The sequence below is a fragment of the Perca fluviatilis genome, chromosome 3 (genome assembly GCF_010015445.1).
Source record: "Perca fluviatilis chromosome 3, GENO_Pfluv_1.0, whole genome shotgun sequence".
In the NCBI taxonomy this organism is placed as follows: domain Eukaryota; kingdom Metazoa; phylum Chordata; class Actinopteri; order Perciformes; family Percidae; genus Perca; species Perca fluviatilis.
Genome location: NC_053114.1, coordinates 14,692,209 through 14,717,370, shown reverse-complemented (window position 1 = coordinate 14,717,370; position 25,162 = coordinate 14,692,209). Strand labels below are relative to the sequence as shown.

The 25,162-nt window shown below is 39.3% G+C and overlaps 2 protein-coding genes and 1 long non-coding RNA gene across 3 annotated transcripts in view; 1 reads left to right on the top strand and 2 right to left on the bottom strand.

Annotated features, from left to right (window-relative positions):
• bbox1 (butyrobetaine (gamma), 2-oxoglutarate dioxygenase (gamma-butyrobetaine hydroxylase) 1) overlaps positions 1-8,809 on the bottom strand; it is a 26,186-nt gene extending 17,377 nt beyond the window's left edge. The window contains exons 1-3 of the mRNA XM_039795300.1: positions 8,662-8,809; positions 5,756-6,222; positions 5,051-5,165 (exon numbers count right to left, since the gene is read on the bottom strand). Coding sequence (XP_039651234.1) covers positions 5,051-5,165; positions 5,756-6,160 — 520 coding nt within the window. The 5' untranslated portion in view covers positions 6,161-6,222; positions 8,662-8,809. The remainder of the gene's footprint in view (positions 1-5,050; positions 5,166-5,755; positions 6,223-8,661) is intronic.
• Positions 8,709-25,162, top strand: LOC120556013. The gene is made up of 3 exons (XR_005638783.1): positions 8,709-8,800; positions 9,837-9,939; positions 25,004-25,162. It is a non-coding gene; the product is annotated as an uncharacterized LOC120556013 (long non-coding RNA).
• On the bottom strand, positions 11,137-14,392 carry fibinb (fin bud initiation factor b). Its single transcript, XM_039795301.1, has one exon. The coding sequence runs from the start codon at positions 13,975-13,977 to the stop codon at positions 13,354-13,356; it is 624 nt and encodes a 207-aa protein (XP_039651235.1). The 5' UTR covers positions 13,978-14,392; the 3' UTR covers positions 11,137-13,353.

Here is a 25,162-nt window from a genome sequence, read left to right as displayed (position 1 = left end):
CAAGGAAACAGAAAGAAACGAGACAGTCTACAGCCTGCCACAATAAGGTGAATTCAATGGTAGTAGTTAGAGATGCACCGACAGACCGGCCGTTGTTCTATTAAAGAAAAGATAGAAAATAAATATTTGCGTGTGCTGTAAAGTGGTTAGAAAAAAATGTAATCGTAATCGGCTGAAATCGGTATCGGCTGGTCTAACTCAATGGAAATAGGAAATTGGAAATCGGAATCGGCATAGAAAGTTGTAATCGGTGCATCTCTAGTAGTAGTACCTGGAGATTTCTGACCGAAAGACATTGCCAGCCCTTGAGCCACGCCACTACCTTGGCAACAAAAATCCATGCACTGGAGTAAAAACTAAAAAATAGTGTCCAAACGGTAACAACTGTACATTAGGATATTATAGATTGAGTGAGGAAATATCCGTAGGAACTCCTTAGTCTCGGACAGCAGCCAGTTTGAGGTTAAATTCCTGGTTACACATACCTACAGGCTCAGGGATTTGTTCGTTCCCAAGGAAGGAAATACTGACAACAGTGAGCTTGTGTTTGGTAAGAACATGCAGATCTGTATTTGACCCTCACTCTAAATCAGTTTTCCATATGGCAGAGGCAGAAAGGGGGTCTGAATGAGACTCTCATTTATACAGACGTCAGCCTTTCAGAAGGTCCACTGCTTTACACTGTTTCACACGCAAACATACTGTTCCTCAGTTCAGTTATGACTACTGGAGAGTAGATGTGCAAGGACAACAAACTAGAGATGCTGACAAATCACATGTGCATCCAATCCGCTACAGTAGACATTTTAAAATCAAGGCCTACCTGAAGAACTAAGTCATTTCAAAGTAAAATCTGTCTGAGAATGATTGAAATTGAAGCGATGACAAGCCCAAATTCAAAACATTCTTGTTGATCTCTATATTTGGGACTGTATAACACAAGATTAAAACGTTTTCATTATAATGTAATATCTGCCTTTTAGTACTAGCAATAGTACTAGTTCCACATTTCACTCCAATAATAGCTGCCGCTGAACCACATGAACCACACGGTTTGAGTTGCGCAACTCCATAGAAACGGTAAAAGCAGAAGAAAAAAACATTACTTCAGACATAAAAGCAGGAGGTATAGTAAAGGCTGAATAATATCCCCAGAGCTCCAATTTTCATATTGACCTCACAGTGTCCCGTGTGTGCTTAACTCTCACTGTTGAGAACACTTTAACGGGCATACTTGGGCCTGTAAAATCTAGGTGCACTGCATGAAAAAGGAAACAGAAATTCAAACTGTGGACTACGCTTCAGTGAGTTAACGTCACGGAGAAGTAAGGAGAGAGAATAGGAGCCAAAATCCTCGGAGGTTAACGCTGTTCATCATCCATCTTGTGAGAATGTAGACCTTTTCGGTGCAAGGAATTTCATGCTGACACTCAGGAGGAAATAATTAAACCCAGAGAGAGAGAGAGAGAGAAGGAGAGAGAGAGAGAGAGAAAGAGAGAGAGAAGGTGTGTGTGTGTGTGTGTGTGTGTGTGTGTGTGTGTGTGTGTGTGTGTGTGTGTGTGTGTGTGTGTGTGTGTGTGTGTGTACTTCATCTTGTATTGTGTTTTGGTGCAGGAGCGCTCCTGGCTCTAAGCTGAGAAAAAAAAATCTACTCTACATAATGACTATCTGTCTGTAAATTGTTATGGGGGGATCTGTTTACACTTCAACATGAATGGAGGAGTTCTACAACACCCACTCTCACACACACACACACACACACACACACACACACACACACACACACACACACACACACACACACACACACACACACACACACACACACACACACACACACACACACACACACTCATAGCCTTAATCAGCCTGGAACAGAGCAGGAGCCACTCAGCCCTGTGGGTCCTTCAGGACCACGTGTGTGTACACAAACCCGACTACAGTCCATCCCCCGCTCCAATGAAATGCTGCTACCTTGTTCCACAGCTGAACTTTCTCTTCTGCTGTCTGGCAGACTATAAAACCTATTGGGCCATTGTAAATGTACTGTAAAATGGGTTCTCTTTCCAGTCTTAAAATAAACTCCTTCCTTAACAACCCTGTTATGTTACTGAGAAGAAGAAAAAAACGGTGAAAGAAGAGTTTAAATGAGAGGCATCTTTTTTTCCCAGGAAAAGGTTAGAGAGAAAGTCCACTCATTTTCATAATAACAGCTACACACACACACACACACACACACACACACACACACACACACACACACACACACACACACACACACACACACACACACACACACACACACACACACACACACAGAGAGAGAGCGAGAGCTGCTGCCTAATTACATAATAGATGTTAACAAGCATTTTATTCAAAACCACTCAATTTCTGCTGTTGCTACATGCCAAGTGTTTACCATTATATCTAAATTGAAAATATATTTCTCCTTTAAAAAGGAACACGCCAACGTATTGGGACTTTAGCTTATTCACCGTATCCCCCAGAGTTAGATAAGTGTATACATACCCTTCTCATCTCCGTGCGCGTCATAACTCTGTCTGACGCCCCCACCACTAGCCTCGCTTAGCACAGATGCTGGAGGTAACCGGCTCCATCTAGTCTACTGCTCCCAGTAACTGACAAAATAACGCCAACATTTTCCTATTTACATGTTGTGATTTGTATAGTCAAATAACAAGGTCACATGAGACACAGCCATCTTCTAACCGTATACATACTGGGAACTATTCTCTGAAGGCGAAGCACTGCTACTTCTGCTTCTTGGGCGGAGTGATTTGCTCTCCGCACCTGAGAAGCCCCATGGTGAGGAGCAGAGAGTTCACCTGGAGTTCGCTCAGAGTTGGACAATATCACTCCGCCCAAGTAGCAATGCTTCGCCTTCTGACAATGTAGTTCCCAGTATGTATACGGTTAGAAGATAGCTGTGTCTCTTGTGACCTTGTTATTTGTACACGCTGTGACAATACAAAATGTAAATAGGAAAATGTTGGCGTTATTTTGTCACTTATTGGGAGCAGTAGGCTAGATGGAGCCGGTTACCTCCAGCATCTGTGCTAAGCTAGGCTAGCGGTGGGTGCGTCAGACAGAGTTATGACACGCACGGAGATGAGAAGGGTATGTATAGACTTATCTAACTCTGGGGGATACGGTGAATAAGCTAGTCCCAATAAGTCGGCATGTTCCTTTAAGTTGTCCCTTTTTTTAAATTAAGCGTTAAACACACCTAATTTAGACAATTTTGACGTGGTTCAGTACAAGTAGGGCTTCATATTGTCAGCAAAATCTACTTGAATATGGCAGTATTTGTAAAACTAAACCAGAACAAAATCACAGACTACACTTTTTGTCATTTTACACTAATGTTAGGCTGAAATTATTTTCAGTTGACTACCCTTGACATACTATTTTATAATACAACAATAAGGATTGAACAGCAAAGAATTAGACATCAAAACATAAAGGTGATACAACGCAATACTGCAATCGCTGCTAAACCCGAAACTCTTGCACTTCAATTTTTATACTGACTTTAAAAATAGAAGAAAAGACGGAAATTAAATGTCACACAGGAAAATACTCAATTTCACAAAAAAAAAAAACTTTCCAATGTGGTGACACTGGAAGGAAAATATGAAAATGAGCTCTGCTTGTATTTTGCAATCAATTACAGTGAATGTGTTACTGTATTGATGTTTGTGTTAAGGAGTCAACATTGATGACACTGACTTTTTTTTTTTTTTTTAAGATTGTGTTGTTGTTTTTTTAAGATTGTTTTTTTGGGGTCATTTTCTTTTCTTTTTTTAGGCCTTTATTGACAGGACAGCTGAAGAAATGAAAGGGGAGAGAGAGGAGGAATGACATGCAGCAAAGGAGCAGAGTCCAACCCGGACCCGCTGCGTTGAGGCGTAAACCTCTATATATGGGCGCCCGCTCTACCAACTGAGCTATCCGGGCACCCAACCCAACAGTGACTATTTAATCACATATCTGTATTGAAAAATAAAGCATTAAATCTGTCATGTCATTGAGAATATAAATGGGCTGCTTGGATTTAACACGGATTTGTTTGGACTGCTGCGAACTATGACATTCATAATGGCATGTGGTCACAGTATGGAATGTGTCATCCGTGACGAGCCTCATCGGGCCAGCTTGTTTACTATTCATACAAGCAGGTAACACTTGCTGCCTGCCAAGCAGACAAATGGCTGTTCTCAGATACCGCTTTGAAAATGCAGGAATTCATGACAGCGTTTGTTCATCCTGTTAATTCTAAGACAGCTGCGTTGTGATTTATGGCCTCATATTAAAAAAAATCATCTCTTTGATCAACAACAGGGTAATCAATTAGAAAGTAATCATTAGTTTCAGACCAGTGCAATCCAATCAGTACAGACCTTCTTTGTCAGCAGTTTAAATGTATTATGTGTGTATTTTTTTTTATCTTAAGTACAACACTACCAGCTTCATGTATGCATACACATGGTAAATTAATTTGGGGGGAGATGAGCACATTGTTGTTTTCAAGTACATCACAAATTGAATGGAAGTTCTACATAAAAGGCCCCTGATACACATGCACTCAGTAACCAATTTATGAAGTTTAACTAGCTAAACTGAACTGCATTGCATTATATAGAGAGATGTTTGTTATTTGGGCCACCCTCATTAATATAACAAAATAATACAACCATTTGTCAGTATAACACAATACAATACAATACAACAGCATCACTGACTACATCCTTCAAAATGACCATACATTCAACAAAAACAGAACATTATAACTTCCAAGACAGTAGGATTCATTGCAGAACTGTTGTATTAGACTGCGTAAGTTTGGTGTACCTAATAAAGTGGCGACTGAGTGTATTTCTGTAGGACAAATCCCTGTAGAGCACTTACAGCAGCTGTACATGCATAAAGGAGGTGGTCGTCAAAACCAATCCAATCCCAATTACATGACATTCTAAAATACAGACTTTTACTGTAACATTTTAATGAAAAATAGAAAAGCTAGACTCACCGTTGAGGAAAAGCTCTTCTTGCATTGCTTGTCTGGCAGCAGCAGAGAAGCAGCGTTTCTTCAGCCACTCTGCGTCAAACACACTGGTGTGCTGGTCGGGCCACACAATGGACACCTGTGGAGAGACAGAAAGCTTATTGATCGCAATTGGCCAAAATGTTTTAGCACTCTTATTTATTTATTTTTTTTCATGTTTTCACCTCTCAGTGTTTTATTTTCTTAAGCCATCAACTGATTGTTTTGAGATTGAGATGTCACAGTGAAGTTGGCCTTTGACCTTTTGGATATAAAATGTCATCACTTTGTCCTATTAGACATGAAGTTAATTATGGCAAAGACATTCTTGAGTTAGGCCAAAAATGTGTGTACCTTTGAACCCAAAATCGAATGAGTTTGTGCTTGTCAAATTTGAAGAAATTCCCTCCAGGGGGGTCCTGAGATATCATATTCACAAGAACGGGACGTCAACCCCCCAAAACATAAAGTCAGAGGGCCAAACCGGTATTTTAATTATTAAAAGATTAACCGTATTATCAAACTTGTACATTAATATGAAAGAATAATGAAAGCTAATGCAACCAAAATGTCCATTATTACCATCCAGAGGCTATTACACAGCCGGTTTAGGTAATTTAAACATTCATATTTTGCTCTTGATAAAGACTATAATGCTGAGTGTGTGTAAAGATAATGGCAGCAGCCTACCTTGTAATCATTGGTGACCTCCACAACGTTGACTCCTGTGTGGATATCAAGATCAGACATCAACAGTTTGCGGGCCTGAGCAGACTCCAGGGTACACAGTGGACACTGGCAGTTGTCTCTCAGCCAGGTGAATGGGTACAGACTTTGGCCTCCATCCTCCCACTCCACCTCCATCATCCTCTCTTCATCCAGAGCCCGGACATGCCTCACTGAGTGGCGAGCCAGAGGGAGGGAGGCAGACCCTAGTGTGTGCTGCGCACGAAGCTGCATTGAAGTCAGACGAGAGGGCAGTGGACCTGCAGCCTGCCCCGGTCTACGACAAGCCCTCAACGCCTGGCAGGCCGTAGCAGAGGTACTTCTCTGCAGAGCAGGCAGGGCGAGACGTGCAAATGTACTCATCCACATTTCTGAATGGTTCCCTCCAGGCAACTAGGCTATGTTTCCAGATCGGAAAGGGCCACCAACCTCTGTAGTTTTATATGAGAAAGGGAATCAATACAATGAAACAAATGGCTGTATAACAAACCAAATGTATCAAATTACCAACATTAGGTGAATAAATTGTCTCAATGTCATAATCAAATTAAGTATATCACGAGCCCATGTGAGAAAGGTCAAAGTAATGCACTGATGCAATTAAAAGCATCAACAACAATGTTGTTGTGACTTAAATTAATGGGAATTATCACCCAGAGAAGGGGGTCTTCAATTAAAAGTACTTTCTTGCGCACAAAATAATACTGTATACACAAAGTCCTGAGTTTATCTCTGCAGAGAAAATAACTAAAGAAGCACTGGTCAAAGGTGCATATAGTCTCATTGCCCGCATTCTGTCATTTCTGAGATACTCTCTCTTCTGGTTCACGTCAGTTGTTTCCCTGTGACTAGTCTATATCAACGACGATTAATTTGCGGGATTGCTCCGGTGCCGCTGGAAGATGCGCCGGATGTCCTTTGTGTTTTCTTGTGTTGGCATTCAAAACTCCGAAGGATTTATGAGGACTATAGTTAACTGCTCCTCAGATCTCTGCAGGGGAAATCCAGACAGCTAGCTAGATGTGTGGATATGTGTGCTGTGTGTCTGATATTTTGCTGCTGTAACACTGTCATTTCCCATTTTTGGAATCAATAAAAAAATCTATCTATCTATCTATCTATCTATCTATCTATTTATCTATCTATCTATCTGTCCAATCTGAGTTTTCTGTTGCACCACTAAAACAACCTTTGAACGTACACGTTCCACCAAAACCAGTTTCCTTCCCGAGGCTATTTTTGCAGAGGCACTGTTATTGCGTCTGGCGCTTAGCACCGCCCAAGACGATTGTGATTGGTTTAAAGAAATGACAATAAACCAGATCACGTTTTTCTCCCATCCCGGAATGTTGTGTGCACTAGCCAGACCCTCCACCGCAGCGCTATGGAGGAAGGTCTGGCAATGCGAGACTGCCCTATGACAGACACATTAGCAGCCTCAAAATGATGTCAACTAAAACTAGGGCTGCAACTGACAATTATGTTCATAGTTGATTAATCAGCTGATAATGTTCTTGATTAACTGATTGATCGTTTGGTCTATCAAAAAATAACAAAATCAGGAAACTTAAAAATGTCCTTGAGCCCAAATTGATGTCATCAAATGTCTTGATTTTTTCTGACCAACAGTCAAAACCCCAAAGATATTTAGTTTACTATAATATTAAGACAAGGAAAGCAGCAAATTGTCCCATTTAAGAAGTTGCCAATTAATCAGGTATATGAATCATTGCAGCTTTCATGAATTCCAGCAATAGTAGTTGATTTGTTATGTTGTTCATTTGACTTAACGCTAAGAAATAGCCCCCACCCTTACACTGAACAAAGTCAATCAACACTGTTCTGCTCATCTACCTCATGTATATTTTCAATCTTACAATTACAATATTGTTAATATATTATCAATGCACTGAACTGCCTTGCACTATATTTATATTTAAATCTTAAATCTCAGACTATACTGATATTGCACTATTCCTTCCCTCTCTTCAATTGTTATTGTATATGTTTTGTAAGTTTGTAAATTCTATTGTATTGTTATAATGCATACTTAACTTTTTTTTTTAAGAACTTTCTGTTTTTATTCCTATATGTTAAGTGAGTGTTGTACTTTGAGAGCAAAGATTAACCGGAGTCAAATTCCTTGTTTGTTTGAGCAAACCTGGCCAATAAAGCTGATTCTGATTCAGTCAGTTGTGACCATCTGTTTGTATTGCTCTTCTTAGGACAAGGCTTTTGTGTAACTTAGCCTTTTTAATCCAATTCATGATCTATATTCCTCTTTATTTAAGTGTGGGTCCTTCTGCTTGCTTACTGTAACTTGTTTGCATATATGTTTAGAGTAAATATAGCAGCCTCCACTAACTGATATCTAAAAAAAAAACGTGCTTGGTTCTGGTTTCGGGTGGATTTGAGTTTAGCTAATTACCACGCGACATAACGTTAACGTTATATCGATTAAACAAACCAAATAAGAGTTTGATGACCATAGCTACCAGTCGTATAGCTAGTTCACTGCAACCAGGTGACACATAACAGTTTATAACTGATAAGTACATGTGTATTTGTCTGTCTGAAAGCCATAAAAACAAGAGAGGAAGAAGAGCAGGAGAAGATATTTCGCTTTGAAGAAGGGCCTTGCTAAACTAGTTGTTAGCTAGCTAGCTAGTTAACGGTAACGCAAACACACCCGGTATTCTCCTATATAACCTTTAATCCATTTCACACTTTTAAGTTTTAAAGCTAACAGAGAGGCTAACCTTCTTCCACTGCTGGGTTTTCTTTACCGGTTCGCTTTCAAGTTTATGAATTAAAGTGCAGTAATAACTAGCTGAAGTGTTTGCCAGTAACAGACGTTAACGTTACGTTACCTGTGATATTTTGTCTACGGTTCCTCTTCCCCACGAGCGCCGTCAACACAAATGCCGGTGCTGTTGTCAGTGTGTGAGAGAGAGAAAGTGGGTGAAAGGTTGACCGGGAGGCTGTGCGGGATGACATAATCACTGTACAGTAAGTGCATGAACGTTGCTCTACTTTTCAGTCTCAACGGATAATGGAATCCTGAGCCAACCCGGATGTGTTTAATAAACAATATAGATAAAGTACAAGTTGTCACCCTACGTACAAATTGGCAAATATAGGAAAGAGCATGACTCCTTGCAGTTGCTGTTTGTGAGTCAGAATCTCAACCACCATGTGCAATTGTTTCTGAGGGGGGTGGGATGGGGGCTGCGGCAGGTTTATGGGATCCTGGGGCCCTCTAGAAGACACAATATATATTTATATATTTAACAACAGTAAGAGTAGAGAGTCCACGTGCCAAAACTCTGTGAGACAGCACTTGGTGGTTTGAGCTAAATACAAACTTCAGCATCATGCTAACACACTGACATGCAGATGTTCCGCATGTCATATTTATCGTGTTAATTCTAGCATTCGCTAAATAGCACTGAATAGGTAAAAACTGACCTGCCAAGTGGCACTAAATGAAAAATGATCACCAAAGGAAATCATTTATCCTCTAGTGACCTTGAATATCTGTAATAAATGCAGCATTCTCGGCTAATTGGATGGATGGTTGGGATGGGAAAACAATTCCCATCTTAAGGACTTGCAACAGTGCCTTTATCGGCTGTATGATTACAGAGTTGGTTGTGTGAGGGTTAAGAATAATTTAAAAATATATATCCATAATATATCCATTAAATTTGGTAGAATTACATTAAACATAAGACTGGCTGACGTTAAGTGTCCAGGTTTGTTGGTTTCCAGGTACTTCCATATTATTATTATTATGCACTAAGTCAGTCAGATATCTCTGAGCTTTCAGAAAAGTCAGACTTCCACAGTCGTTATGACTAGGATGTTGACGAGAACACCATTTAAGAGTCAGAAAATCATAATTTACGATAATTGTTATATGACAATTAATTTGAGAAACCAATCAACACATTGATCAATAACGAAAATAATGTAAGAAATAAAAATGTCTGTTCCGTGTTCGGTCATACCTCTTTTAGTTAAATACTTTCTACGTCCTTTGCAGGTTAAGGGAAGATGACCAGTTCAGTACCCAGTTGATGTGCAGTACGGTCTTCAATCACACAAGTTCAACCAATTTATGACATGGCAGACCTGAGTTACAAAGGGTAAGCGATGATTACGACTCAGTCACCTTTGCAACTGACGTCACTGCACAGGTGTTAATTACCAACAACAATTTAAAACACTGATATTGACAAAGAAACAGCAGAATTTTGTAAAATTCATGTATGACATCTGGGAAACTGACTGCACCTTGTAAACCTTCATCAAAGGTTAGCCTAGGTGAAGGACATTAACATTATTCAACACTGGAATTGATACCACACAATAACATGTAGGATACAGCATAGAACCATGTATTTGATAGTTTAGGCTGATAGTTTAAGTCTCATGATAGCTCCACTGTTTGAAATGTATGTTACGTAAATGTTTTTGCCCCTCTAGATGATGCCAATAATCAGTTTATCTAAATGGGAAAACTAGGGGGCGTTCCCCTCTACTGGAAACATGTAGGCTAAAGGTTTATGTAGCTGTATTTTATGTGTCCTTTAAGCGTAATCAGTGAGCTTAAAGTATCCATTGACTTTGTGTAACCACAAGTGAAAATGGCATACTGTTCATTGCAATGTTACATCATTTACGTCAGTTGGCACTTTTCAATACAGCATGGAGTTGTGCATACTCATAACATTTTAACTCCTTTGACTCAAAGCCTCAAACTGTTTACTCAACCTTATTCCTGACTTTAAAAAGCTGGAGTATGACAAAAAAATGTTGTTTTCAGCAAACTGGTGACGAATACAGGAAAAAAAACACAGTGTTTGTAAGGCCCACCGCACCACTCTACTCAAAACACCATCAACGCAAGTTTCTTACATCTCTGTTCCTCATAAATACCAACAACTAACAACTAGCTTCTTTCTGTTCCTTCAAAGCACTCATAGGAGGGCTGTGTGTATAATTTACAGCGGACCTTAAAAGCTTGTAAAGCAAACATGGAGGGGAACTTTGTAATTATGAAGCACGTGGCAATTACAGTATGCAGTCTTAGTGGTCATCGTGCTACTGCCACATTGTGGGATCTGCTAAATACAAAAAAAAACGGGGCCCCATAGGATTTTTTTTGCAAAAAAAGGAACGGTCTGATCTCACATTTGTGCATGCTTTTACGTCATTAGCTACTAGAATAGTGGAAAGTAAAAATGTTTCGACCCAAGACCAAATCATAGCGTGTTTTGTAGGGAACGTCTCATAAAAAAATTGATAATTCCTGCCATAAAAAACATTCTCTCGCGACAACATTTTACTTTAAACACAAACGCTTTATTTAAGACACAACACACAATCTGTTAAGAATATTGTCACACAGATTAGTCTTTGACATTGAAGTCCATGAGTGCTGCCTGCAGTCTTATCTGTCAATGTATTACATCTCACCACATATCTTAAAAAGGTAAACAAGAATAGATACATATGCAGCTCTATTTCAAAACTTTATATAAACAATGAATACATATTAAGGTATTTTGTAATAAAGATATTGGCACTCACAGTATTTACTTACTTCTAACAATACGCTGTACATTTTCCAAGATTATACTGCCTGTGCATAACAGCACAGTAAAGGCCTTGCTTTTTAAACCATGGTACAAACTTTAGCACCAGAACAGTAAAAGAAGTGTGCAAAGCCTATAAAGCAAAAATTACAACATAGGTGTCAATATGTAAACATTTTTTTTATATTCTTAAAAACATTCATCTGGACAACAAAAGGTCCACCCCCCAACCCTAACCCTATGTGAAGAGTTATCCAAAACTCATTTATCCAACTTTTGGGTCAAAAATCAAACCAAACACATAGCATTCACTACAGTGAATATGGATACTAAAACATAAGCTGTCCAATGTGTCCAAAATTCTACTTAATCCTTAATTATTTTTTTATATATTTTATACCAATACTCACTCCGTTTGTTTTGGTCACAGAGGACAGAATGGGTTTTGGAAAACCCTTAAACTGACTACAGTACTAGTGTTATGAAAACTGATAGTTTCTGTTTTCACTTTTTTAATTGGCCGACTCATGTTTGAAGCCGTTGTTTTTACACATACGCACACCCACACTAACACGCACACACAAACCTGTGACTGTGTACAGTCAAATTCAATGCACTTACCAAAAATGGCCATAAGAGGCACATTGATTGGCGGACAGATGTTAACTAACGTTATTGCCATACATTTTTTACTTTGTTGTGTGTTTGTATGGTGTGTAATGACCATTACCATGGGTCTCTAGGAGTGGTCAATATGACAATTCACACAGTCAGGTGATATTTGTGTAAAGATTATGCCATACTGTTTATAGCTCGGTAGCTCTTTAATATCTCTGGGTGCATGGCAAATCACTGAGCAGGACCACTGTATGGCAATATTGGATTTTTATTTGCATCAATATGATAAAGGACTTTGATTTGTTCGGTATATAGTTTGCTGGGTCGGCCAAAAACAGACATTTCTTTCTGGTTATTTTATTCCTTAACTATTTCTTAATTGGCTTGACAATATCGTCATATAAAATTGCATTTACTCTGAAAGAGGATATTATCCATATTGCCCACTCCTTATTGTCTTATAAATTTAAAAAAAATTGTTGGTGTCAGATACAGTCCAACAGACTTTTTTTTTTTAAAGTTTAAAACAACACGTTTTCTTACTTTACCACCAGCAGTTCCTAGCAACAAAGATAGTTTTGGTTTTATATGCCAAATAATTATAATAATAATTAATTATTATGTCATCCCTCAGAGATTTCTGCCACGAATTGACCACTGTTTGTTTCTCAGGGAGTCTCAGGCATTGGGGCAGTTGCCTTCTTTGCCCGTTTGGTAATCCAGCTTTGGATATTTATCACATAACCTGGACAATTTCAACCCAAACTAGGTGCATGGCTACATACCTCTAGAGCAGTGGATCCCAAACGTTTTTGTCTCTGACCCTTTAAAGTGAAACAAAGTGTACTGTAGGCTACCTGCAACCTCCTCACGGATCACGTAGGACTGATGAGCTGTGAGCAGTGAGCAACTTCCCTTAAAAAAACTGATCAGATCGTTTAGTTTGAATACTTTTGAGCATCAATCAAAAGGTGAACTGTTGAGTATTTTACAAAAAGAAACGGCAAAGATGAGAGAATAGTTTTTACCAAGCTAACCCTTAACCATCTTGTGACCTCAGACGGTTTCTTTTTGACCCTTTGGAAGAAAACCCAAGTTGGAAAACACTGCTCTAGAGCTAAACACGAAAATGTATTATATTTGAATTTATATTTTAATATTATAAATTTAATTTAGATGAACTGGCCCTTTAAGTGTAGTTTGTATCCCTGATATGACTGCTCAGATTGCTTAACTCCTGCCTCTGCCTCATGGTCACACACTCCACCATAACGAAAATAATAATAATAATAATAATAATAATAATAAAAGTACTGTAATGAGACGTGTAGGAACTACTTTCTCTCAGAACTTCATGTATTCGTTCTTCAGTCTGCTCAGCCTCGTGCCGTGGCTGCGGATGATCAGAGACAGGAGCTCGTGCTTGTCCTTCAGTCCCAGAGAAATGTCCACCGTGTCCTTCAGGACGTCCCGTGTGTGCACAATCATGTTCAGAAAGTCTTCGTTGAGCCGGTGCTCCTCCTTTAGCTCGCTCTCCTGGCTCTGCTTGAATTTCACCTCCAGCTCCAGCAGAGATTTCTCCGAGTTTGTAAACGCCTCGCTTATCTGAGCCGTCTCCCTCCGCAGGTATTTCCCGTAGCTGTCCTCTCCGTCCAGGTCGTACGAGATGCTTTTCCCGATCCCCTCTAGCACCCTGGCCGAGTCCTCTATCTGCCTCTTGATGATAGTGAAATCATCCCGTATGACGGCGTCCTGGTCCTCGTCGAGACCGCACTTTCGCTCGTCGGTCATTTTGAAAAGCATCTGACATTTCTCCGGGTCGTCGTTGTCCTCGTAGTCTCCGTCCGGCACGAAATAATGATGAAAAGTGCCGTTAGACATCTCCGGTTGTAAGGGTCCGCGGAAAAAGGCTCCACACATAGGCAGTGATAACACCCCGGCACACAGGAGCAAGTGAAGAAAAGCCATGATGCCCACTTGTCCCAAACACGCTGACAGATATTAAATGTTAAAGTTTGAAACGTTTATTTTAGCGACAGCGTCAGCCTGGTGGACTATTTAACTCCGACCCGGCGTAGAAACACAAACATTTCAATCAGATTTAAACGTCAAAGCTGCGCAGTTAAATTCAGGCTTTGTTGTTGTCCTTTTGTCCAAACAGGTAAAAAGGGCGTGAAAGTGTTCTAACAGCCTCACTTCTCTTCCTTTAATCGAGCCTGTCAGTTTCCATTACTGCTGGTAAACAGGAAAAGCGATGTATTAAAGTTGGTTTCAGCGTGGAAAAAGTTGTACTCCCGACTTCACTTGGTGCCTCAAACGCAACATCTGGATGTCTCAAGTGCCGCGCTTCGGTTTTTGGCTAATAATACCTCTCTGCTACTCTCAAATTACAGCCTCTCCGTCACTTAAAAAAAAGGCTGCATTCAGTATGGAGCAGCAGCCAAGCTGTTAAAAGCCCCACTGAAACCAGTGTTAATTCACATAACTGTGACAAGTTGGCGTAGATGGTTAGAAAAGTTAAGAGAGTAGTGAAAAATACACAAGTGACCACATTTATAAAAGTTGAAACGTAATCCAACACAACAGTCCTGTAATTAAAGTCCAGTAGCCTACATTTATAAAACGTATAATTTGAAATAGGCTACCAGATGACATGTGGTAGTAGGCTAATTCTTTAGACTTTAGACAATCATTTTTACATTCATTGATTGAATTATGCAGTTGTGGATTTTAGTTTTGCTGAGATGTGGTGGACAAAATATCAAAAACCAATGGTCAATATTATGTATAGTGTTTTTGTGTTGCGTTGTCTTTTTACACTGTAACAAAGAGAATGTTTGCAAAACACGCCTACTTATACTTCACTATTTACATTTTCTTTCACTTTATACTGTCACTTACTGTAGCAGTAAACATAAGATCACAAAATATGATCCACTGTCTGGGGCGGGGTGGCTACAGCACAAATGTTTTCTCAAAACCCACAAATCTTTTGGGCCGACTCTCTTTCAGAGGCTTTAGCGGTCCATTTTAAAGCTGAAAATGTATTATATGGGTACCAACGAGTCTCCCCTTTACAGACGTGCCCACTTTATGTTAATCCCGTGCAGTTTTGGGCAAAAACCATGCAGTGTAAATTTATTCACCTATTCTAAAATGGTGTATTTCAATATTTGTGCATACTGGTCCCTAAACAGTCTTGGAATTGCATAAATTGAGTCTCACTGGAAAGCAGAGACTCTTGTGGATTCAATGAGCCCAGTTGTATTCATGTGTAATGATGTTACTCCCAATAGTAGCCATTTCATTGTAATGAGACCATTTTTCTTTAACTTGACGACACAGTTTAAAATGACCTGTTGTGACATCTAGGATAATCACAGCCTCATGAAACTTTACGACCACAAACTAGAAACCTAGGGCATTCGGAGGGTGTATGGCTTTCTTAAGTGTATTGCAGTTAAAGCAGCCCAGATTATTTTGGGATGGATTCAATTGTAGCAGATTTGTCAGCTAAACATTCATTCTGTGAACTCTAATCCGGCATTGTGTAACAAAAATAGGTTTCAAGATTAGTAATGCTGTTTACATCAAATTCCTAACCTACCTGTGTTATGCAAACTTTTTTTTGCCTCTCTTTAGGTGGCAGGAGTGTACGGCAATCTGTTTTGCCCTCTCTCACAATATATTGCGTCCCCTTGCAGTATGTTCTGTGTTACCTCTCCTCTATAACGCTCACACGGCAGAGGGGAGCTGTAGATTCTCTGATAATTCAGTGTTGGTTCATTGCCACATGCGACACCTCTGACATCGGAAATTATCTTTTCATACATTCAAGAAAAATTGATTATAGAACAGATATGAATGTGCCCATTAAACAGTGTATTAGCATTCCCAGTTCAAAGTAAAATTCAGCGAGCTGATCCATATTGTGGCGCAGCTGAATGGAAACAGACACATGGCTCAGAAGGAATGGAAGAAGAAATTATTATTAATATATATTGGGAGGGAACGAAAAGTTATTGCGAGGAAACGCAATATACAATTGCGAGAGAACGCGAAACATATTGAAAGTAGTCTCGCTGTCACCCTTCCGGGACTCCGTAGGAGTGAAAATGAGTCACCCTTAACATTTGTTGTGTTCTGGTTTCAGAATGATGAAGAGAGTTGGAGAGCAATTAGATACAAAATAGCATGTAGGTTCTACAGAATGCTTTTTTCCTCGTTAACTGTCTGTTTTTCCCAAATCATGTACAGATTAGTAGGCATTTTCTTATCAAATGGCTTTTTTTTCAATATTCAATTATTCAATATGCTCGTTTCTGAGTGTTACATTATGGTATTGCCATTTTTCCTTCTCACTCCACTATCTATAATGTAGCCTACTATAAAAGTAGCCTACTATAAAAGTAGGCTACATCAGTTATTTACTGATATAAATAAATATTCTTCACTCTCCACAACAGTTGAAACATATCCAAGAATAAAACAGTTATTCAATTTAATAAAGCTTTTTTTTTTTTATCTGCAATAGATCATTATTTACTCAACAATATAACTAAGTGTAATGATCTAACACCAGAAGTAATGTTGTAAAGCATATGTCTGGCCTGTGTAGTTGGCAGCGCATACACTACAAGTTGAATTCAGGAGGGGTAAAAACATGTTTGCTGAGCTTCTGTTAGTGACCACCTGCTCTTTAGTCGCCTGCTGGCATCAAATTACAAGTCTAGTTTAGTTGAAAGGAAATAGAAATGCATGTGATGGTCACCTGTTGAGTAATGAGAGCTGAAAAGCTTTGTTTCAGTTTGGACCTATTACTTTGTCTAGATATTTCACTACACTGAGTATAACTGTACTCGCACTAGGTTGTGTGTCGACCAAAATCAATGTCAATATGTAAATGAGAACCGGACACCCTGACCTCCCTCAACCCAAGCGCGGATTCCACTTCTTCTTTTTCCCTACATACTTATTTTATTTTAGTTGTGAAATTTGCTAGAAGACACATTTTAAGATGTTGAGCCAAGAAATGCCATTCAAATAGTACTTTTCCAGTGTGCTTAAGCCGCTAGAGTCACAAAAGCAAAGCCCCAGGGGAAGAATAAATGTAATCTTATACTGTATCTCAAGAACTAACATGTTAAGAGCGATCTAAATTGATAAACCCACAATTCCACTCAATGTGTGCCTAATCTTTCCAGTGGAAACAGCAGACATTACACCAAGACCTACCTCTGAGGAGTCTCTCATTTTTCCACTGCACGAGTGATCACTCAGTGTTGTGACCTGCATAAATTAAAGCTTGAGCAGAGCTGAAGGAGTTTTAAGTGCTTAACTCATTGTTAAAAATGAATTTCTTGTACTTTCTGCATCTTACAAGCTAAATATACCATAGCCAAATCTTGGAAATCAAACCAAGTGTTAATGTCTGGCTTGCAGGACTGTCAGACTGTCAGACTGTCTTGCACTGGAAAAACTCACTTTTACGTTAAAGGGTAAATATCTTGTCTTCGACAATATGTGGAGAGCCTTTATGGTGTTCTTAGAGGGGAGGAAATTATTGGAGGCATGCTCTCCGTGTGTGTCAATCATCAACAAATGAGTATTGCTATGTATTTAGTATACGACTGTTTGTCTTTGCTTCGTTTTATTTGAAGTGCTTTTCTCTTCGGGATAACTTCGGGATAAGTTAACATTTGGACCACCGGTGATTCTTAAAGATGACTTATGCTGACTTACTGTGCCAAATATCGCTTGTTTCAGCCCTGTCATGTTTGTTTATTTTACTGATGATGAGCCTTACTGTGACAGTTCTGATTTGCACCTGTATTATTTGTTGTAGTGTGATTATTTTCTGAAAATTAATAAACACACAAAAATGAATTTCTTGTATGAGCAAACCTAAATAATGAAACTTTCTGATTCTGATAAAATATCTTATAATACAAAAACAGAGTGAATGACTATGTTACATAAGTTACATAAACCAGGGTCACGTGCATCCGTCTGATTTAAAATGTGGAGAACTATTCATCATGCCTGTATCTAACCTCAGTAATAATAATTGAAAGAAACATAATTCGACATTGTCACAGTGTCACTGTTGCTCCCACGTTTCTGAAGATTTTACAATTACACATTTTATCCGCTGCTTCAGCAGTAATACGATGTGTCAGCATGTTTGCAACTCCACCTTTATTAGAACCCTGCAGTGCCAGCCCCACTAAAAACAGGGCATACAGCATTGCTGTCAGAGTGGCAGCCTGGAGAAGCATAACAGTGGCTCCCCTGTGACATTATTCTGCAGAAGGAATTTCAATGTGTCAGACGAAAAGGAAAATGGAAAATGAAGTCATGTTATGGGTCCCTCTTGTTTTGATTTGAAGTCTTTTGTGGCATGCTTACATTTACATAAAATAATTTTGAGGAGGAGAAGAACTCCACCTACTCACATAGGACATTGTCATAAAAAATGGAGTTGTTGGTGACCTCCTTCTTTTATTGCATTAAAGCTAAAACGCAAAGACACAATCCAGTTTTTTGTTTTTTTTTCTCTCGACCAGTTCTCTGCAGTGTGAGCTGCTGAAGCATCTGTTTTGTTCCCCTCAGTCTGGATATTCGATCAAATTGGAATTTAACAATACATATCAACATTTAACAATCTAATTTGTGATAAAGTGCCTCCAACTTTGAGCTTAATTGGGCAAGCTGGGATTAGATCCCAGTTTGGCAAACCTGTACTTCCTAAACTGAGCTTGACTCAAAGTGATTCAGCAATCTGGCTCAAAGAGTGCTTCCTCTGATTGCAGAAAAGGGTTTATTTTGCATTTTTGGGACCAACTGAGATTGACTTCTTGACTGAACTGTTACGTTATTGGAAACCTTGTTGCTCATATATTTATGATGACGTGATTATTAACGGATCCACTTATTGTCACAGTTCTGGTACAGTAGGTGTTGTGTGTCAAAAAGCAGAAGGCGAAGGCAGAGCAGGTGAAAACAAGTGGGGTTTTCTTCAGAACAGAAGTTGACTGTCAGCAAGGGCAAACAAGTCCAAACAGGAGATGATAAAAGATTAAAAAAAAAGGCAGCAATCAAAACTTACAAACAAGCAGAACATGGAATAGATGGCTGAAACACAATGGCCTAATGCTACATTGGGGCTAGTCTTTGTGGGCATATACTTAAGTGCCTGATTATAGGGAATGAGGGACAGGTGTGCTTCTGGCAGGGGATGAACCGATGACTAGGGAGTGGCGGGAATCAACCGACGACTATTGTTCAGGTGGGAAATGACAGGGTCTGAAATGACAGGATTGGTTATTATATGATGGGAGTTGTCGCTGTGACACCTACAGGGAGTGAACACAACAAAATCCACATTTGTGCAGTGTAATCCAGTCTGATACAATGGTCCTGTCATAAATACTAATGTTTGGATCACACCTTCAGGGATAGTGGCTGGGAGGCAATATGTGCAGAAGCCCAAAACGTCTCCTACAACAACCGCCACAAGCTCTTACAGCTTAATCTTATCCATCGAATTTATTACACACCGGAAAGACTTCATAGAATGAACAGTGCTATCTCAGAAACCTGCCCTGGATGCAAGACAGACACAGGTAACCTGATGCATGTGTTTTGGAGCTGTACAAAATTAGCTGTACACACGATTGGGGCTTAAAAAGGTCATAGGAGTCGAAATCCCTCATTCGCCAAAACTTTTTTTTTAGGGGGCTCTGCCAGCTGATAGGAGGAATACTAGCCTTGATCGCTGGAAACAAGCGCATCCCAGAGAACGGTCGACTCGGTACACGTGTTATTAACCCCTAGGTTCATTTTGTGCCGGAATTGACCTTTAAATGTGTGGTAAAGTGGGAGGATACTGGCGTTACTGCATTTGGGCCCGGTCGCTACGCACACACTACGCACTGCGCTCAGTGAGGAGCGGGTCGATGAAAGATGAGAAAAGTCTCTCTGCATGTTCTGCAGTGTTTAGTTTAGTTTGTGGTCACATTACTCAACCCCGTATTTTTGTGAATACAAATATCTGAAGTGAAAGTTCTGTCACAAAACTATGTTGTTGCGTATCATTGCACATTTTTAATTGGGTATATGGAAATCCTGGAGATTTCTTAGTGGGTATGCCTGCGTATCACGTAGACTTCACCACTGGGCACGCTCCCGTCGTCTCAATCGTTTGGTGTAAGGTGGTCATAACACTCAGTCCGAGTCAGTCTTTCTAACAAAATCAAACATGTTTGATATTATCGTACGTTTTAAGTCTTGGTAGTGAAGTTAAGTCACGTGAACATTGTCTACAACCAATGGGTGCGCACGGTACACTCCGTCCAGCACCAAACAGGAAGCAGGAAACGGCTCGAGCCATTGTTTTTATTATTGCTATATTCCAACCCTTCTGAAGCGCGTCATCCAACGGGAGTTTTACCGGCAGATAAACGCAGACCTCCGGTTACTGCCGCCATTCATCTGCATGTACGGCAGAACAGAAAATCTGCAAACTTTCCCTTAAATTACCAGCTAATGCTAGATGTAGCTAGCTAGCTTGGTTACATTTTTCAAAACGAATCTGGTTGTAGTCTTGCAACTTGTGACCCTGCAAGATCTCCAGTCTTTACAAATTATGTCTTTAACATTAGATGTGAGATGATTGTCTTGAGATGTGAGATTGTGTCAGACTTTAGTCTTTTCAAAGTCTTCTAGTGTATGGTCGACATTAAGAGCTTCTCAAAGGTGATTTATTGCAGTGCCACTGCCAACAGTGTTGGGCTGAAAAAGTACAGTTGCATAAATACTTGGTGACATGATCTTTGGCAACTATTTTGTGTTGACTTCGGGTCAAATTGACCCGTTTTGAATTTTTGTTTTATATCAGAAAATGTGGGACGTAGAAATAAGCGCTGAACATGTGTAGAAGAAAAATTTTACAATTTAAAACGTTGGAAAAGGCAAAAACAAACGGCGTCAAAAAAGGCGTCAAAAACGTCGAAAAAATAAGTGTTTTTTTTCAAGGTTGATGGGAAGGCAACACAAGGGTTTAATGAACGTCCGTCACACTCAAGCCATTGCCAAATGAGTTGATACAAAGCTAAATAATTAAAATCAGCTCCACAAAACTCTCTCTGTATTTCTCAGTATGACTATGTTTAGAAAATGGTGTAGTCCGGCGACTTTTTGCTAAGTAGCAACTGCGTGGAGGAGGGGTGGGGGTGGTGCGTGATCAGCGAAGGCTTGCGTCATGTGGATGCAACGACAATTGCAGTCATTACTTAGAATTCCTCATGGAGGAGACAGAAACTACGCACTCTAGCTTTAAAGGACAATCTATTCCTATATCAAGTAAAACACATAGTAGTTGAATGTTGTGAAAGCATGTTTTATGTTTTATTTTTGACTAATTATTGTACATAAAATATAGAAATCACTTTCAACAAATGAATCACATCAATCTCTTTTAAGAAGCTGTTGGATTTGCAATTCACTCATAATTATTTTTTAAGTAATGAATTAATGAATTAATTAATGAGTTGTAGTCTGTGTAAAATCCATAAACAATTTAACAATATCACATGATTTTCTTTTCTGATACTGATCTTGTTTCAAATGATTTGGTATTAAAGTGCTCATATTATGCTTTTTTGCTTTTCCCCTTTCCTGTATTGGGTTATATATATTTTTTGTGCATGTAATAGGTTTACAAAGGGAAAAAGCCCAAATTCCACCCCAAAGGGACTTACCATCTCCAACAGAAAACACTGTTCACAAACAGCTCTATTGTAGTCCAGCCTTTACTTCTGTGACAAACGTGCATCACTTTGTAACACACGTTATAATGCTCGCCTAGCTGCTAGCGTGGCACGCCCTCATACTCTGCAACTGACTAGCTAACAACAAAGATGGTACAGAAGTGTGACGCCTCACTCTGTAGCTAAAACAGAGAGCTCAACACACAGGGTGAAAAGAGGAGCTGCAGCAATGTGCAGTACAACAAGTATATGATGTTTTCTGAAAATTAACCACATAAACCTATTCTGATACAACCTCTAAATACAATTATGAACCTGAAAATGAGCATAATATGAGCACTTTAAAGTTTTACAACTATGAGAATGAAATATACAGAGGTGTCAAGTAACGAAGTACAAATACTTTGTTACCTTACTTAAGTAGAAATTTTGGGTATCTATACTTTAATGCAGTAATTATTTTACAGCAGACTTTCTACTTCTACTCACATTTTCACGCAATTATCTTTACTTTCTACTCCTTACATTTAAAAAATAGCCTCGTTACTCCTATTTCAGTTTTCATTCCAGCTTGTCATCGTTCAACCCCCCCAAAAAAAACCTATCCAGATAGTGAGTGAATTTGATTGTGGTATAAACATTATATAAACATTCCGACACCCTATTGGTTTGTACGCTATCCATCGCACCTGCACAGACACGGTGTTAATACGGCACCGGTGCCTTAACGACCGTTATCTACCGGACCGAATAGCAATGCGGATTTCGGTGCCCTATTTAGGTGCCACTTAAATGCCTGCGCTTCTCTCTGATGCTCCAAAAACGGACGTTAGAGGGAACTGAAACATCGCCGCACAGGATGCTAGTTAACACTACAGTTGGCCGCAGGTAACGTTAACTTACAGTTAGCTAGCAGCTGGATTAAACACGGTTAAAATGCTGACAGCTAAAATGTCTGAAAAACACAGAAGAGATGTGTCACCTTTTTCAGCCCTTCTGAGTTTGCAGGTATGATTTTAATATAACCTTAGTCATTATGGCCTTTAGAAAAATGTTTTTTGTGGAGGTGGGGTAGTGCACTATAAACCCCTGTGGGGCGGGCTAAGCTTTTGTCCTTAAAGAATTTCTTTTCCCTTACATTACTTTTACTTTTATACTTTAAGTAGTTTTGAAACCAGTACTTTTACACTTTTACTTAAGTAAAAAGCTTGAGTTGATACTTCAAACCCTAGTATCTATACTTCTACTTGAGTAATGAATGTGAATACTTTTGACACCTCTGAAAATATATATAAAATAAACTGTATAAAAAATATATATTTGTCATTGATTTTAAATAGGGAATTAACTTATGTCCAGACCAGAGTCCAGAGTTGCTATATTGTGAAATGTCTGCTGAAAATTCTGCCACACTCAGTTTCACCCAATTAAACAGAATTAAAAGTCTGCCATGAAAATGTTTTTGGCTGCGTTTCCTACAACATTGCTCTCTTTGAGCCCTTATGTCACAGTTGGCTTCAAATTATATCCAGACACCATACTTTGTAACGCTCTCCCAAAACCCTCTGGCACTCTGCTTCAAGCCAAAAAAAAAAAGATGACCCAGCATAGTGCCAGTGACATCATAAATCATGTGGACCTTTAAGAATCTGTTTGTGCAGCAACTCAGACTGCAAAATGTAACACAAAGAGAAATTCCAATATTCATTTTTATCCTTTTTCATTATCAGTTGTTTCTCCTCGTCAGCGAATCTTTTGTATTCCCAGACAATTTGTGGGCCAGGGAGGATTTAGATAGAGCAGCAGGGAGACAGCCAGTGCTGAAGATGCATGGCCTTGTCTGCGGAACGTCAAACTACAGTATGTATCTGTAAAGCCAAATGTCCTTTGTATCTGTACAGTCAACTCTCCTATCATTTTTTTGGGTATTAAAGTGTCTCTCTGCTCTGGCGAGGCAGAACCCATGTGTACGTGTGAGTTTCTCTCTTCTTACAGCTGTAATAAATGTTGGCCATCCTGTTGGTTTAGTGTTAGTCTTTTATGTGAGTGTAACACGTCTCTGGACCCGTTCCAGCCTTCACATAAGGCATATAACTCTAGTATGCAGAATAAATCATATACCTTATTTCCATATGAACAGATGTGATGGATCATCATTTTTTCTTTTAGCACTATCCTGCTATGCAGATGTGGGTGGACGTCTCAGGTTTTACCAATGTTCACAACATATGCTGCAGAGCACTTAGTCTTTTTAACCAACTTCCTGCCTGGCTAACTAGAAATACACTTTGGCGAGCACGTGCATGTTTTAACTGTGCTAGCTCCGTGGTTTTTGGCATAGCCCGTCTATCGGTCGGTCCACCAATTTGGTCCGGACTGAAATATCTAACTACTGGATGGATTGCCGTGACATTTTACACAGGCACATATTTTTCCCCAGAGGATTATCTGGACCGACTTCAGCACTGTATTATGTTATTGGAAACTTTGTTTATTAATATATTTAAACCAGCATGAACATTAATGGATCCACTTATTGTCACAGTTCTGGTACTTTAGGTGTACTGTAGGTGTGTGTCAAAAAGCAGAATGCGAAGGGAGAGCAGGTGAAATAAAAGTGGGTTGTTTACTTCAGAACAGAAGTTAGCTGTCAGCAGAGGCAAACAAGTCCAAATAGGAGCAGACAGGCAGAAAGAACAGACCAAGATCTAATCTACCTCAGCTTTGAGTCAGTGTCTAAAGAACATAGCACACAGTAGCACTCATTTTGTCTTCATGTATACCGTTCCACATAATCTTTGATAAAAACAACTCTGATCTGGACTGATAATGGAAACATACATACAGTATATATGCTATAATGTTATATGTACAGTATATTGCACATTCATCCTATTGTCAATATTAAATTAAGTCCCTTTTTTATCTGTGTGTATTTCCGACTCCTTAATGTTTTTATTTTCACATTTGTATACTGAATATTTTAAATATTGTATGATTGTATGATTTGGGATTTTTTGGATATCAGAGGTGTGCTCTGTTAGAGTTTGAACACACAGGATGCATGCTTTTTTCCCCCCATGCATCTCCTGTTTTTAATTCTTGCAATACTAATATTGTTTACTATCTGCTGTTTGTATTATGTTGACTTCCGCCACATTTATTCCATCCACATTTATTCTTTTCTTCCTTTCCTTCCCATGTCTATCCTCTCCTTGCTCCAGAAACCCAGGCCCACAGTCCCCCCGACGCTAATGGAGTTATTTCTTTTCAGCCTGAGATAATGGCCCAAGAACAAATCCATTTTGTCTGCACACTCAATGTCCGTGTCATTACAAAAGACATCTCAGAGTGGCTGGTAATTCAGTTTTGCTTTGGAAATA